This window comes from Musca domestica, unplaced genomic scaffold (genome assembly GCF_030504385.1).
Source record: "Musca domestica strain aabys unplaced genomic scaffold, Musca_domestica.polishedcontigs.V.1.1 10, whole genome shotgun sequence".
NCBI classification, from domain to species: Eukaryota; Metazoa; Arthropoda; class Insecta; order Diptera; family Muscidae; genus Musca; species Musca domestica.
The window spans coordinates 6332532-6350465 of NW_026712115.1; the positions used below are offsets into that span (position 1 = coordinate 6332532).

The window sequence follows — 17934 nt, forward strand, 5'->3', positions numbered from 1 at the left end:
TGTAATAAACATTATATATAATAGTTTAAAGAATGCTAAGACTATTCTGAATGATTTTTTAATAGGGATTTAGGTATCCAATCGAAATATATTAGGCTTGAAGATTAGACCCCCTCCTGAAATGAAATCTCGGATACGTCCATTGGTGCTTAATATTACGAATTTGTGCCTTTGTTTGTAAAATGCAAAAGGAAACGAGATAAACCCATAATTAGCTTTGGTGCTATTCAAAGAATCTCATTTTGAGCCGATAGCTGGTGTGATTTTCTTCAAAAAACTCCCAATATAAACGTTTATATGTGACGGGTAGCTATATAAAATATGCATGGTTAGTGAGCTACATTTCTCCTTCCCTTTAAAGCTGTGATATATATACTGACCCGAAATAAAACTATATGTATCGCGACAACCTCTGCAAGAGGGCTAAATAGCCTTTCTGATTTCGCTGTTTTAAATGATGAGAAGTTCTCCACCTACGAATTGTTAATTTTATGTTAATCCCATCCCGTTGATTGAACTACGAAGTGTTTCTAAACTTTTGGCCCAAAACAAACTTCAAAACCATGTTCGAACAAAAATTCAGATGACGATAACATTTTGAAAATCTCTTATAATTTAATAATGATTGTTGCAAAAAGTGCATCTTTATATTTTATATACCGTAAATTTCCTTCGGAATTTACAATTTCCAGTCAATGTTTGTCAAAAATTTATATCGCTTTGCTATCATAAACAATGTGAACAAAATATTTTTGCAATTAATTTCAAGAAAAGTAAATCAACCCAGATTTCGAAATGCGATCAGAATTTAAGACAAATGTTGATTGAACGGGTTTTCTGTGGCAAGAGGTGTGTTCTTCTAAATTTGTTGGCCTAAATTTTGTTTTTGATAAACAATTAAAATTATTACACTTTGCCAATGAACTTGTTTTGTTCAGAAAAATTGCCTAAACAGCCGATTGTCAAAATCGACAATTGGTGCCAAGTAAAAGTCATTATACCTTTGATATATGGGTGCAATAAGAAAGGTATGGAATTTTATATTTCGTACGGGATAGGAGGGTGAGGCTAGGATCAGTTGAGTTATAGAGTTTGTAAAAGGCGATTGAATTCTCGCAAAAGCCATTGTACAAACCTGAATAATTAACATTGCCAGATGAGTTGAGATGAGTTCAATATCTTTCGTTTTTTTTTTATATAAATAGGCTTCCATAACGAAGAAGGATTATCAGTTATTGTTTGAATTCAACTGTAAACGATTTCTACTGCCAATATGAAATTTACTGTAAGTATTTTTTGGACCTTATCAAAATAACAGATTTTTTCAAAATTGAAATTCTCAATTAGATTGTACTTGTGGCTTGCCTCCTGGCCGTCGCCTTTGCTGATGATCATGACCACCACGAACATCATGAGGAACATCATGATGATCATCATCATGAGGAACATCACGATGACCATCATCATGAGGAACATCACGATGATCATCATGACCACCATGAACACCATCATGCCGACATCGTCAAGGAGTATCATGAACACAATCCCAAGGATTACAAATATTCCGTTGAACAGAGCGATCATGTCCACGTTGAACATGAGGGACATTTGGCCGATGAGCACACTTGGATTGTCAAGGGCGAATATGAGTATCTTGACAAACATGGTAAACCAGTCAAGGTTACATACACCGCTGACGAATACGGTTACCATCCAAAAATTCACCAATAGATAATTACATATTTTGCAATGCTAAAGATCGATCGAATCTTCTAATTTGTTTGTTAACATTTAAGAGTGCAGTAGAATTCAATAAAGTTATTGCCTCATAGCTGAACACAAATGTCGAAAATTGTATTTATTTTAATGGAAGAAGTACAACAAATCCCTTCGCGGTTTGCAAAATTATATTTTTGAATATATATCCAGTGTTGCAGTGGTATGTTGCTTGCTATGGATCCAAAATAACAATTGCGTTGAAAATGAATGGGAAAACCAGCAAAATGCCGAAGATAAGGTAGCAAATAGAAACTTGCAATACCAACTTTCAAACATTTCTGTTGCAAACCAGAACCTATTGCGATCTCCGAGTATCAAATTCCGAAGATCGGAGTGGGAGAGGTATGGAGGTTAAATCGCTAAGTAACCTAATTTAAACGCCTATATTTTTCAAAATTATTTAATTACGATTTCTTAAAATTCTTACATTTTCGCTAAGTAGTGTCTTCGGCAGTATTTGAAATAACAACATAGGACTATTTTGATGACAAATTGCAACCCTCAACTCCTTAACCAAAAAGCTCAATTGGGGGTTCAAATGAGCTATAAGGGATAGTAACACGACAAAAAATTCTAAATAGGTCTCAGACTACCTCAAAATTTTATTTAAACGCCAGAAATGTATAAATACTGAAAACAACTTTTTAGAGTTAAAGCCCTACTTCATACGAATTTATGCAAAATTCTCCTATACAGCATTATTCTAACAGGAAGATGTCAAAGACAAAAATATATATTGTTCAATTTTGGCAAAAAAAGAAAAACATGCAAAAATAGTTTCTGTTTTTCATGTGATTTTCTTCGGTGATTTCCGAAATAATGTATGGAAGTAATATTCAACTTTGTTACACCACCATTCACTTTGTCTCAGAACAAACTATATATCTATATAAAATGGCTTTTAGCAAAATTACAATTTAATAGGATGTTTTTATGAGATATAGGATTTAAAACAAGTAAAAAAGCTGCTAGTTTTAAGGCCGATCATTAAATACTCCACCATTCGGAACAAATTTGGAAATTTTCAAAAAATTAAATCCGTTGAAAATTCTGTTAAAATCTAAAAATACCAAATGTAGCCGTCATATTGGGGTCTAAATGATGACCTCGACTTGCATAGGCAGTTTTTGTCATAAGCCAATGCAATATTCAAACGCAAAACTTGAAAAAAAAAATCGGTGAATAATGTAGCTAAAATAATCAATATAGGGAGGTACTATTATATGGGGTCTATACCAAAATGTGGACCTGCACAGACAATTTTCTGCTACAGTAATCATTACGTTCTTCAAATACCAAATTTGAAACAATTCCGGTGAATAATGTCGCTAAAATCATCAAAATACCGGATATCGGGAGGAACCGTTACATGGAGTCTATACGAAGACGTGGACCTGCACAGAAATTTCTGTCTTAGACTCTAGAATCCATTACGAACTTCAAATACCAAATTTTAAACAATTCCGGTGAATATTGTCGCTAAAATCATCAAAATACCGAATATAGGGAGGTACTGTTATATGGGGGCTTTACCAAAACATGGACCTACATGGACCATTTTCAGTACCAAAAGTACACATAATAAACATTTGAGTAAAATTTTCTCAATCTACTACATATCGTTCTGAAGCTAAAGTGATTTCCGCATACGGACAGACATTGCTAAATCGATATCGTATTTTATGCTGATCAAGAATATATGTATATTTCGAGGTGTTACAAACAAATGACAAACTTAATCCATACTATGGTGGACGGTACAAAAATACGAAATCTTTATTTTAATTGACAGTAAGGCGCACAAATGTTGACCACAACTGCGTGTTAAATGGGCCCTCCCACTAGTCCAATTTTGGCATACTTATTTCCAATATTTCGGCCGGTATCTTACGAATTAATGCTTCAATGTTTTCTTCCAATGCTTCAAATTAAGCGTGCTCGTGTGTGTAGACATGAGCTTTAATATAACCCACAAAAATGGTCTAAAGTCGTTAAATCACCCGATCTAGGCGACGATTGACCGGTTGAAAAGTGAAATAAAATTTAAACCCAACTCGCTTCTAACTAAGTCATGTAAAGCAAGCTCAGGCATTCTGGACAAAAAAATGTATAGCATTTCACGGTAGTGATCACAATTCATAGTTGGGTTACAATTTACAGCATCTTTTGAAGAAGTACGGTTCAAAGATGCCACCGATTTTTCTTTGAGGCATTGGTAGCTTTTACAATGCTTCTGGCTGCTCTTCACACCAAATTCGATAATTCTGCTTATTTACGTAGCCATTGCACCTAGCTTCGTCCATTAAGTAAAAGAAGCGCGCTATAAACTATCTTAATAGAGAACGAATTTTAATAATAAAATGTAATGATTTACAGGCAATATTTAGTACAAAATATGGGACATATCGGTCCACTTTTGGGTAATACTCCATGTAAGTGAATATTCCGATTTCAATCATTTTTACGCTGTAGCCATATTTTCAAACTAATTTCAGCAGACTTTTGTATTTTAAGTACTTAGGAAGTTGAAACCCTTCATGCTAAATATTTTCAATGTAGGTCAACCTTCAAGTATTCTGAGACCTGTAGTGCGATTACCTAACATCTTTTTCGAGTTACCGACAAAAATCGGTAAAATTAAAATGCTTCTAATTTCGGTAATTAACGACATTTTTTTCAAATTACCGACCAAATGAAGTAGTCGTTAAGTCCTACCAATAACAAAAGTGTTCTCAACGTTAATTTGGACTTTTCATTCATAATTTTGCGTTCCCCATAAACCCATATGTCACGAAAATAATGACCAATTGATTGTACTAAAATTTAAACACATGACGAAAAAGAGAAATTTAGATATAGCCTAGAATTGAAAGTCGGTACAAAAAACAAACAAAAATATTTTGTATTTATGAGTTTTGCCTTGTTAAGGCGAAGATCATATGTTTTATGATTTATGTGTTTGTTTTCTCTTTCGAGACGATCTTAATGATCTGAAATTTGCAGTGAAAAGGAAGTGTATAATTCGCATATGCTAATTTGCAATAAGTTCGAAATATATACTACTTTCCACAGAACGGCCCTTGTAAGCCATCATCCACACCAAATATGCCTGATGAGCCGCTTAACCAACGGCGAAACGCGTCGCATAGTGGTGAGTGTGTGACAGTGTCTATCTGGCTTTCCTTTTCACTGCAAATTTCAGATCATTTTGTATTTAGTCTAATTCCAATTACTTCCATTTTGTAGAGTGCTAATTAGTCACCAGTCATTGTTTTCTGTAACATAAATTTCCTAGTCAGATTATACTTAGAAACAATGCTTAAAATTCAAAATTAATGAAGATGTCATCAATGCAATCAAGCAATGCACATTGATAAATTATTGCATTTAATATCATTTAAAATCAAATTGAATGCTTTTATTAAAAAAAGCTCTGCCCCAAAAACAAAATGCAACTCCAAATCGATGCATATTTCTTGGCGTTGGCTTATTTTCGATTTGCAAAAGTTTTTTTCGGTGTTCGTTGTTTGCTCTCATTGAGATCAAAGCTTGATCATCAAGAACTCAACTTGAGACATATAATCATTTGGAACATTTAACTTTAGTGGGGAAGGAGCCAGAAGGAGTGGATCTGGGGTGCGAAGGAATTTACCGATATACCTATAGTTGGTAAAAATATGGTGATGTACGAAGTTTAGAGAAAATCTTTGTTGGTGTATATAGAACGATATGACTAATTTGAGTAAATCGGAGACTCATTTCGCATTTTATGAGCATTATTTAAAATGTTGACTCCTTTGTGGATGAGATGCCAGAAAGAGTGAATCGTTCTATCATTTGGACCGACTCGGATACTTCTTTTGAGAGTAATCATACGCACCACACAGTCAGACATACATGAATACATCCCTAGATCGATTCTAAATGTGACACAAAGAGACCTAGGGTCCAAAACCGTTATTTCGATGAGACACGTTTGTAATCATATTACTGAGGGTTTAAAAATAATATTCATCATAGTCATACTATGTCTGCAAGATATATTAAATTTGTCATTTCGTTTGCAATACCTCGAAATATTCGTCGAGACCTCAAAAAGTATGTGAATAGATCAGAGTTAAAGTTTAAGTCGATTTAGCGATGTCCGTCTGTCTACCTGTTAAAATACAGATAGAATCCACATTATTTAACCCAGAGCTTTGAAATTGTAAATTTTAAAGGTTGATTTTGTAAATTTGAAATTTCACAGGTTGATATTGTAATTGGTCTATATGGGTACGTTTAGATATAGCCCCCATATAGCCGTACCTACCGATTTTCGATATTTTTAAGGTTTCTGCCACAATTTCAAACTAAAATAGATAATAATATGACTTTCGCTTTTTGGGTTATTATACCCTCCATTAAGTCTGTCATTCCGTTTGTAACACTTCGAACTATATATTTTAGACTCCACAAAGTATATATATTCTTGATCATCATAATATTCTATGTCGATTTAACAATGTCCGTCCGTCCGTCTGTCCGTCTCTGGAAATCACTCTAGCTTCCGAACGAAATGAAGTAAGTTGATAAAATTTTACTCAAATGTGTACTATGTCTGCAGGACTTTTGGTATTGAAAATGGCCCATGAAGGTCCACGTCTTCGTATAGCCCCCATATTTACTCAAATGTTTACTATGTCTGCAGGACTTTTGGTATTGAAAATGGCCCATGAAGGTCCACGTCTTCGTATAGCCCCCATATAACGGTACCTCCCAGTATGCGGTATTTTGATGATTCTAGCGACACTATTTACCGGTATTGTTTCAAAATTTGTATTGGGTGTTCGTAATGAATGCTACAGCATAAGACAGAAAATGGGCCACGTAGGTCCACGTCTTCGTATAGTATATTCGGTATTTTAATGATTTTAGCGACATTATTTACCGGAATTGTTTCAAAATTCGTATTTGAAGTTCGTAATGAATACTACAGCCTGTGACAGAAAATTGTCTATGCAGGCTTATGTGACAGCCACCCTTGGGCTGTGGATATGAGCAACAAACTTATTATTTTTCAAAAGAATTTTTGTTACCATTTAGCGGTTTGATGTTTGAAATGTAAATAGACATTATAGGGATGCCACAATCGTATCTTGACCAAGTTCATATTATCTAGTAGGGATTCTGCAATCGTATTTTTACCATCTGCATATTATCTGGTCGTAACTACACCGCAGTCGTACAACAGATTTATTTCCAATAAATCGTAGTAAATGTTGGACAACAATTGGAAAAAAGCTTTAACAATTGCTATAAAAAGCTTTTAATAAAATAATCCTTGACCTGCTTTAAATTATTTGAATTTTTAAAAATATGATAGCATTATTAATTCATATTAATAAATCTTGAACACAAGAAAAATAAATGCTGCCATGATCATTACTAGAGAGCCATCTATATAGAATGCTTAACACTACAAATTTATACCACTAGAAAAAGGAACCAATTGTACCATCTCTAAAACTCCAGCATGTGAGTTCCAACCTTCACAAAGTCACCTTGAAATTGTTCTTTCATTTCAAACGTTGAAGGTTTACAATAAGGTTAACATTTAAGATATTTAGCAATTATTAGAATTAGAAGGTGAAATTTGAAGCATTGAGTAATGGTGATAGTGGTTATAAAACGTTTTTTTCTTTTAGTTAAATTAATAAAAATTTAAAATATTAAAACTAAAGATTGGAGAGTTTAATGCTGAAATATTAGTAAAGAAATATTGAAAATTGCCCAGGTGAGAAAAATAACATAAAACGAAAATAATTTGCTTTTGATTAGTGTCTAACGTCAGGGAATTTGTGCCATTTTTATAATATAGAATATCGTGTTGAAATACCTATTCTCCAAATAAGGCAGAAAGAAGTCAGAAGTGAATTTCTGACGACTTCAACACCGCGGCAGTCGTCAAATTGTCACTTGTAAACGGAGACACATATTCTGGGCATTAATTTCGGACAATAAGATACCTATATATATGTATAACTCATCATAAGGAGATTATCATAAGTGAGTACAATCATCAAACATATATCAAAAAGTGCCATACAACACCATCTAGATCAATAAGTTGCCTTTATTAAAACTGGTATACTTAAATCAAGATATTGTTGTGAATTGGCAAAATAAAATATGATGTAAGCTCCATCTCTACGCAACAATCACATATTTCACACGTGGTTATTTTGACACAAAATTAAAACATTCAAAATTTAGTTGAAACGTAAAGCATATGTTAAGGCGTTAAAAAAATATGAATATTGCTATAAAAACATTAGGGTAGACCGAAGAAAAACCTGATAAATTTAATTTATTTTAAAAATCAACAAATAAATAAAAAAAAACAGCAAATTGGAGATAAAATTATAGGTAAATGAAGTATTGCCTAAATATAACCTAAAAATATTATATAAGACCCACGTGGTTATGAAATGTAACCTTTCTTCAAGTTCAATATAACTTATCTAGAGATACAACAAAAATATATATAACCATAATAAAAATAAGAATAATAAATAACATAAATATTGCAAACAAATAATATTATTTACACAAATCTATTACACCTAAAATATGTAAATATAACAAATTCTAAATTATATATATACACAAAAAAAATAAGAATTATTAAAAATCTGAAATTATATATATATTTAGAAACCAAATAAGTAAAAATAAGAATTGTAATAAAAATAAATAATATAAATTCTGATCAAAATATCTATACTCAATTAGAAATTGTTATATCAAAGTAAATTTTCTATTATTATATAATACAAAATTTATATGTTTAATTATTATTAAGGAAACCAAAAATTATTTTTGTTGAGACCAAAAAAAAAAAAAACTGTTATAAATAATAACAAAATTTTTATATACATATATATTAAATATTAAGAATAATAATAATAAAAATGCATTATAAATTTAATTTAAATATTGAAATATTTTGAGTAATATTTTTTTTTAACAAAATGTTTTGAACATTAAAGTAATGGGTTGAATATTTGTTAGTGCGTGGTTAATTATATTTGGGGTATTTTCACTTAAGTCTGATGGCACAGAAAATACCAAGGATGACTGAAATAGTCATATGGGGAGGGAAAAGCCATCGAGGTTACCATCTAAACCTCACCTAATGGAAATCTCATTTGTATTTATTTTGAATTGAAATGCTAAATCTGGTTATAAATCGAACTACATCCGTTTCCTTTGTATTTATTTTATTTTTAAAATTAAATTTGAATTTCCGTTACAAAAAAAATAACACCCATGGTACACAAATTTATATGTTCAGTTGAAGCGGAAAGAACCTACCCATTCCGGCGAGCTAAGCCGCAGCCTAAGACCGAAGTACCATGTCCGCACAAAAATAACTGTTACATATATGGCGCCCAACTTTCGAGCTTCTTAAAAAAACTGGTATTCCACCTATAACCCAAACTCTTCATTCAGCTACAATCAGTTTATAGGTATCCCGGAAGGCAATTCAAATGTCATATCGTGTTGTACAAATACTCTGATGTAGTGAAATGTCGAGTTACCAATCGATGAAAAGGATATTACAATCGTGACAATATCATAATTTGTGGCTATATAGCTTAATATTTATTTGTACCTCAACGAAAGAAATATTCATTTACATCAATAGGTATAATTCATTTAATTCTTTATCCCAAAATGTTTTTCGATATATAACCTCAAAACACATAACATTTAACAAGACAGAAACATCATTCGATTTAAAATAAATACTTTATTTAAAATGTTTATAAAAAAAATATATAATCATTATTAAGTATTCTAATACATCTTGTATTCTAAATAATTAATTTTCTAATTTACATTAGAAAATATTAATATTTTGGAAAATATTAAAAAAGTTGTAAAAGATTTCCATTTTGTATATAATATTTAGAAATATATATATTTACATATATTTATATTTACAAAAATAAATAAATACAAACCACAATCTAACAAATAAACATCAATCCAGAAAATAATATTGTTTCTAATAATTAAAAAAAGTAATTGCAACTAATTTTTGAAAATTTATTTAGTTTATATTAAAAAAAATTGTTAAAAATACTTAAATTAAAATTACTCAAGTTATTAAAAAAAATAAATTTGTATAAAAATCTAATTTGTATAAAATATATAATTTAAAATATTAGATTAAAAAAATCATTGAAGTTAACTAAAAAAAAAAAAAAGTCTTAAAGAAAAATATATAAAACAAATTTAAAAATATAAATTTATATTCATATTTAAAGATTATATAAAATCAAAAACAATACAAACAGAATTGTTAAAGATCTGAAAAGAGAAAAAAAATAATTATATTAATTATTAAAAATTTGTACGAAATATAACAATAATTTACAACATTATAAAATAATTATTATTAAAGTTATTAATTAATTCATTAGCAAAATACCTATAATTTAATTTCCATTCCAAATAAGTAGAAATATTAATTAACAAAATTCAAAAATATTAAAAATTCATAAATTTTGTTAATATTATTCTACTTATAATTATTGCAAACCTTCATATATACCCCTAAACTTATCTTTACACAATAACAAATTCAAACTCATTCCACATATTGTTCATAACTGACTGTTTCAAAAATGGCAAATAGGAACCAAACTCAACAACCTAGTAGGTCATCAAGTAGAATAGCAAGTAGAAATAATCCTTCTGGATCTTCTCAAAATCAACATATTGCAAGCACTTCGGGACCAACACTATCAAACAATAACCCGTTAGGTAACCAATCTTTGCCAAACAATAATACTTCAGATCAAAACATCTCAAACATGTCAACAAACTCTGCACCAGATGCTAATCAAACTGTTGTACAAAATGTTATTCCACCTTTAATGGCATGCAATATTCCACCACCAACAGGACTCCAAACGACATGTTCACCAGGAACTAATATCGCTGTAGGTAGTCCAGAATTTAGTAGTGCAACTGCCCAAGAGGTAAGAAACCAATTTGAGAGGGATTCTAGACAACAACCCCTATTAGAAAATGTAAATTTAGAGGCCCCTATTAATAGTAATGATGGTCCAAGTTTAAGAGAGTACATAACTGCCTCTGTTAGAATAGCTCAAAACCAAGCTCTAAGAACAATGGAAGAGAGATTAGCAGTGATGATACCTCAAGTGGTCAGAAATTCAATTGATTCCTTGAGAAATTCGTCCTTCAATACTCAAGATCCGAATAGGTACGAACAAGAACCAACGTTAAATTCTCACTATATGCCAAATAACTTCGAACAGAGACAGCAACAAACCAACAATAATAATAGAGAACACTATTCCCAGAACTTTAGTCAAAATTTTGCAATTGGTTGTAAACCAATGACACCACTACAATTGCAAAAATGGGGATTAAAATTTGATGGCTCGTCGAAAAATATTAGCATTGAGGAATTTGTATTCAGAGCTGAATCCTTAAGAGTGGATTACAGCTGTCCTTGGGATGTTTTCGTCAAAGGATTTCATCATTTGTTAGCAGGAAGAGCATATGATTGGATATGGCAATTCCGTCAGCAAAATCCTTTGTGCGAATGGCAATTTTTGAAGTACAATCTAATAAAAAAATTTAGAAATTTCGAATCTGATTTTGAAATTCAAAGAAAGATCATAGAGCGTCGACAGCTTCCTAACGAAACTGCCGACATCTTTATTTCCGAAATTATTAAATTGAAAAATCAAATGAGAGTTCCCATCCCTGAATTAGAAATAGTCCGAATAATCAAAGATAATCTGAAGGAAGGACTAGTACAATTAATATATGCAAGGAATATAGAATCCATTGATGTCCTTATAGAAGAGTGTAGAAGGGCTGAGGCTAATATTTCGAAGCGTATGCATTATCGGCAACCACAACAACAATTTAGGAGAATCCATGAGATTGAATTTGACAATGACTCTTGTGACCCGACCTCTGATGTTGAAGCAATCCATGCAACAACAACAGCAAAGCAAATTACATGTTGGAATTGCAAGAAGGCAGGTCACACTTACATAGAATGTGAAGTCGAACAGCGAAATATTTTTTGCTACAAATGTGGGTTCGATGGAGTTACATCACCTAAATGTCCTAGATGTATGGGAAACCGCTCCAAGAGCATGGGGAACGCTGGGAATCCATGTTCGCAGAAGGACACATCCCAGTAAAACAATCGATCCCAGACATACCAACAACAACTACTACCCAGACATTCAACAATAAGCCAACATTAATACATGTTGCAAAATCAATTTGTCCAACAACAACAAAACTAATTTCTATTGTTCCGTATGAAGAAAGATTAAAAGAGTACAATAAGAAAAGGGCTGAAATATTCAAGGACTTTGTGCCTGAAGTCAGTAAAAGAGTTGCAAAAGCGAGAAAAGGATATAGTAAAAGAAAGACAGAAAGGAAAGTTATTGCATCAGCATACCTTGAAGTCGATAATGACATTAGGCCTTATTTGAAAGTGAAACTTAATGAAATAGAATTCACTGGTCTGATGGACAGTGGAGCTTCCATAAGTTGCCTAGGTAGCAATTGCATAGAAAATGCTGAGAAAATGAATGCCCAGATTTTTAATTTTAAATCCTGTCTAAGAACAGCAGACGGCAAGCAACAACAAATTGTAGGAAAAATTAAATGTGATGTAAAATGTGGAAATGAGGTTAGAAACTTGACATTTTACTTAGTTCCTAGCTTGAAACAAAGTCTCATTTTAGGGTACGATTTTTGGCAAACATTTAATATAAAAATATCGTTTGAACCAAATATAATCAATAAAGAAGTATTAGAGATTGACGAGGAAAGGAAAATGCATGATCTTACGTATGAACAAAATGTGAAATTAGAGAACGCCAAGCTCTCATTTCGGTGCTATACGAAGTACGGTCTAGGGAAAACTCATCTGGAACAGCATTCCATCGATATTGGAAATTCAGCTCCTAAGAAGATGAGATATTACCCAGTGAGTCCCGCAGTACAAAAACTCATGTACGACGAGTTAGACCGTATGCTGGAACTGGATGTAATCGAGATAGCACGAAATGCAGAATGGAACAACAGAGTTACCCTGGTCATAAAACCCAATAAAAACAGGTTATGTTTGGACGCAAGGGAACTCAATAAAGTGACGCGTAAAGATGCATATCCTTTGCCTAATATCGAAGGTTTGTTAGCTAGACTCGGAGATACGCATTTCATATCAGCAATAGATCTAAAGGACGCATTTTGGCAAATTCCTTTGGAGGAATCAAGCCGTCCTTTGACAGCATTCACGGTCCAAGGTAGACCACACTACCAGTTTAAGGTCATGCCTTTCGGATTGTGTAATGCTGCTCAAAGGATGTGCCGCCTGATGGATAAAGTGATTCCTTCAGAGTTGAAAGACCGTGTATTTGTGTACCTCGACGATTTATTGGTGGTATCCCAAAACTTCGATGTACATATAGAAATGCTCAAGACTGTAGGAGATAGACTAACAAACGCTGGCTTAACAATAAATATGGACAAGTCTAAATTTTGTTATAAAGAACTTCGATATCTTGGTTATATTGTTGGAGCAGGCAAGTTAAAACCTGATCCAGGAAAAATTGAAGCCATAATGAATATCAAATCACCCAAAAACCAGAAAGATGTTAGGAAATTTTTAGGTACTGTAGGGTGGTATCGTAGATTTATTCACGATTTTTCCACTTTAACATCCCCTCTTACAGATACCTTAAAGAAATCTCCAAAATTTATAATGACTCCTGAAGCAACAGAATCTTTTGAAAAATTAAAAATATGTTTAGTGTCTAGTCCAGTATTATCCAGTCCCGACTTCTCAAAACCTTTCTTTGTGCAGTGTGATGCATCGAACGTCGGAGTTGGTGCTGTTCTTTTTCAAAAAGGTGATGACGATGGTGAACATCCTATCGAATACTTCTCCAAGAAATTGAACAGTGCCCAACGCAACTATTCCACTACAGAGAAAGAGTGTCTTGCAGTCATCTTGGCAATTGAGCGGTTCAGACAGTATATAGAATTGATGGACTTTACAGTCATAACTGACCACTCAAGTCTACAATGGCTGATGAGACAGAAAGATTTGAATGGACGTCTAGCGCGATGGAGTTTAAAACTACAAGGCTACAGGTTCACAATTGAACATAGAAAGGGAACCAAAAATGTAGTACCTGACATGCTCTCACGCTTAGACATGGAAGAAATTTCTGTTGACACAACATCCATAATAGACTTTGATTCAGAGGAATTCAAGAATCCAATCTACCTAAGTCTCATTGACACAATCGAGCAAAATAAAGATAGACTGCCTGACTTAAAGGTACAAGAAGGAGTTGTTTACAAAAGGGTCAAATTCAATACGATAGATATAGAAAGCGAGGACGCTTGTTGGAAGATTTGGCTACCAAGCAATTTGACCAACGAAATCGTAAAAAAGTCACATGAGATAAACACATGTCATGGTGGCATAGCTAAGACTATACATAACATACGACAGTACTTCTACTGGCCTTCAATGGTCACAGACATAAAGGATTTTATAAGAAATTGCGATACATGTAAAGAAATAAAGCATCCTAGACAAACACTTAGACCTCCAATGGGGAACGAAGTTGTCACATTACGACCATTTCAGAAGATCTACATTGATTTTTTAGGACCTTACCCCAGGTCAAAAACAGGCAAGAGTTTTATATTTATAGTTTTAGATCATAAAACTAAATTCGTTTTGCTCAAAACAATGACTAAAGCAACAGTTTCTCAAGTAAATAAATTTCTTGTCGAAGAGGTATTTTATAAATTCGGAGTTCCCGAATGTATCCATTCAGATAATGGAAAACAATTTACCTCTGAAGCATTTAAAGAGCTAATGAAAATGTTTGGCATACAACACATTCGTACTGCAATACATGCACCACAATCTAATGCAAGCGAAAGGGTAAACCAAACAATCCTTAGTAGCATTCGTAGTTACCTACAGAAAGATCACGCAAAATGGGATGAAAAGTTGCCCAAAATTGAATGTGCACTACGCTCAACAATTCATGCTTCTACAGGTACAACTCCATACTTCGCTTTAACAGGCTATCAAATGATTACTCATGCAGATGCATACAAGATTCTAAAGAAACTAAACGCCTTAGAAGACGGTGAAATAGTTTTGTTACCTAAATCCGACCAAATGCAAATAATGCACAACAATATCAACAAAAAGATACATGAAGCCTATGAACGAAACACAAGATCATATAACAAGAGAAGTAGATTTATAACCTACAAACCTGGACAGGAAGTCTTCCGAAAGAATTTTGTGCAAAGCAATTTTGCAAAAGGTATAAATTCTAAACTCTGTAAACCGTGGATTAAGTGTAGGATACGAAAAGCCCTAGGAAACTGCCTATACCAAATTGAAAATCTTAAAGGCGATCTAATAGGAACTATCCACGCACAACACCTCAAGCAATAGTATTAGTACCTACTCTTATAACTAATATTAATCTTAATAACTACTTTTCTCACCAAAACCTACGGCATATTTTGTTGTTATGTTGATTGCTCCCTTCAATTGATCCATTATGAATTAATTTCTGCAACTACCTGAAAAAGAAAGAAAACTATTATTAACCAGAAATGACTTCATATCAGAAACTGAAAATAGAAAGAAAATATTAGTAACAATAGCATAATCAATTTCAAAATATACTTATCTTCAAATTCGCCAATTTACTATAACGACATTCGCATGAAACCAACTGTCAATATTCTCATAGATTTTAGATTCCCGTCAATGCTTACCTAAAAAAAGAAACTTCATAAACATTTTGATGGCAACACAAATTCAATTGGAATAATACTTTCCTTTTTCCGTCAACATGTTCGTTTGTTATTATCTACAAGCACACAACACCACACATCTGAATATATAAGGCATTTAGTTTGTCATTTTCAATACGTCTACCTGGAAAATAAACAAAAATATTGAGTTTGTTAATAATCAAGTACACACATTATTCTTTGCCATTAACCCACATGATCATGAACATACCTTTTAATGCATTCAGGTAAAAATCTATCCATTTACTATGTAGGGTAAATATATGGCCGTAGAATCATTTGCTTTTTGTAAAACATATTGCATTTATTACAATCAGTATTCAATAACTTGAATATTTCATATATCTTCCATTAATGTTTCTGAAAATAAAAATAAAGACAGAAATTAGTACAATGAACAACAAACATTGTATCTCCAATAGACTTACCATATCTGCAATAAATTCCCAACTGGACCAATAGAGTAGACACACATGTAGGCCAATATACCTGCTCACATTCTACGTCATTCATAGCACACAAAAAAATGCATTCCATACGTTCATAAACGTGTACCTGGAAACAAAACAAACACTTGTTACAATCTTAATATAACAAATAAACTGATTGGAAAATACTTCTCCTTTTCCTAAAATCTCCATTATCCATTTTTCCTTTATGTTGTTGTATTTCTGGCCAAGACAAATGCCTGTTGCAAATATCCAACAAAACCTTTGACACCAAAACACACTAGTTTTCCGATTGCCTTTGACATTGGACAACAACAATGTAATACATTTTTATATCCTGGCTGATAAATTTTGCTGTTGTGTTTCTAATGTAAATATTTTCTTGCCAATCCAAAGATTCCAACATACATCCCTTAATACCTGCAAAGAAAAAAAAAACATTAACAACATGTTGTGAGTGGAATTGCTATATTTACCTTTTTATTGTTTTCCATATACATATTCCCAACTCTTTTACACTACACAGGTTGCGCGAAAAGAGTTGGCTTTGTGACAGCCACCCTTGGGCTGTGGATATGAGCAACAAACTTATTATTTTTCAAAAGAATTTTTGTTACCATTTAGCGGTTTGATGTTTGAAATGTAAATAGACATTATAGGGATGCCACAATCGTATCTTGACCAAGTTCATATTATCTAGTAGGGATTCTGCAATCGTATTTTTACCATCTGCATATTATCTGGTCGTAACTACACCGCAGTCGTACAACAGATTTATTTCCAATAAATCGTAGTAAATGTTGGACAACAATTGGAAAAAAGCTTTAACAATTGCTATAAAAAGCTTTTAATAAAATAATCCTTGACCTGCTTTAAATTATTTGAATTTTTAAAAATATGATAGCATTATTAATTCATATTAATAAATCTTGAACACAAGAAAAATAAATGCTGCCATGATCATTACTAGAGAGCCATCTATATAGAATGCTTAACACTACAAATTTATACCACTAGAAAAAGGAACCAATTGTACCATCTCTAAAACTCCAGCATGTGAGTTCCAACCTTCACAAAGTCACCTTGAAATTGTTCTTTCATTTCAAACGTTGAAGGTTTACAATAAGGTTAACATTTAAGATATTTAGCAATTATTAGAATTAGAAGGTGAAATTTGAAGCATTGAGTAATGGTGATAGTGGTTATAAAACGTTTTTTTCTTTTAGTTAAATTAATAAAAATTTAAAATATTAAAACTAAAGATTGGAGAGTTTAATGCTGAAATATTAGTAAAGAAATATTGAAAATTGCCCAGGTGAGAAAAATAACATAAAACGAAAATAATTTGCTTTTGATTAGTGTCTAACGTCAGGGAATTTGTGCCATTTTTATAATATAGAATATCGTGTTGAAATACCTATTCTCCAAATAAGGCAGAAAGAAGTCAGAAGTGAATTTCTGACGACTTCAACACCGCGGCAGTCGTCAAATTGTCACTTGTAAACGGAGACACATATTCTGGGCATTAATTTCGGACAATAAGATACCTATATATATGTATAACTCATCATAAGGAGATTATCATAAGTGAGTACAATCATCAAACATATATCAAAAAGTGCCATACAACACCATCTAGATCAATAAGTTGCCTTTATTAAAACTGGTATACTTAAATCAAGATATTGTTGTGAATTGGCAAAATAAAATATGATGTAAGCTCCATCTCTACGCAACAATCACATATTTCACACGTGGTTATTTTGACACAAAATTAAAACATTCAAAATTTAGTTGA

At 32.3% G+C, this 17934-nt stretch overlaps 1 protein-coding gene and 1 long non-coding RNA gene across 4 annotated transcripts; one reads left to right on the forward strand and one right to left on the reverse strand.

The window, feature by feature from the left end:
* The first annotated feature begins 1199 nt into the window (after nt 1-1199).
* LOC105262293 (larval cuticle protein 9) lies at nt 1200-1843 on the forward strand. The gene is made up of 2 exons (XM_011296921.3): nt 1200-1285; nt 1348-1843. Exons 1-2 carry the CDS (start codon nt 1274-1276, stop codon nt 1729-1731), a joined length of 396 nt encoding a protein of 131 aa, XP_011295223.1. The 5' UTR covers nt 1200-1273; the 3' UTR covers nt 1732-1843.
* Nucleotides 1844-9852: 8009 nt separating this feature from the next.
* LOC131803912 (uncharacterized) lies at nt 9853-17288 on the reverse strand. Of its 3 annotated transcripts, none has more exons than XR_009342828.1 (5): nt 16613-17288; nt 16116-16556; nt 15935-16047; nt 15373-15811; nt 9853-10137 (listed from the first exon to the last, which is right to left on the reverse strand). It is a non-coding gene; the product is annotated as an uncharacterized LOC131803912 (long non-coding RNA). The 3 variants fall into 3 exon arrangements; XR_009342827.1 differs by having other exon boundaries at nt 15383-15811; nt 15899-16047; nt 16613-17287; XR_009342826.1 differs by having other exon boundaries at nt 15899-16047; nt 16613-17287.
* Nucleotides 17289-17934: the final 646 nt, after the last annotated feature.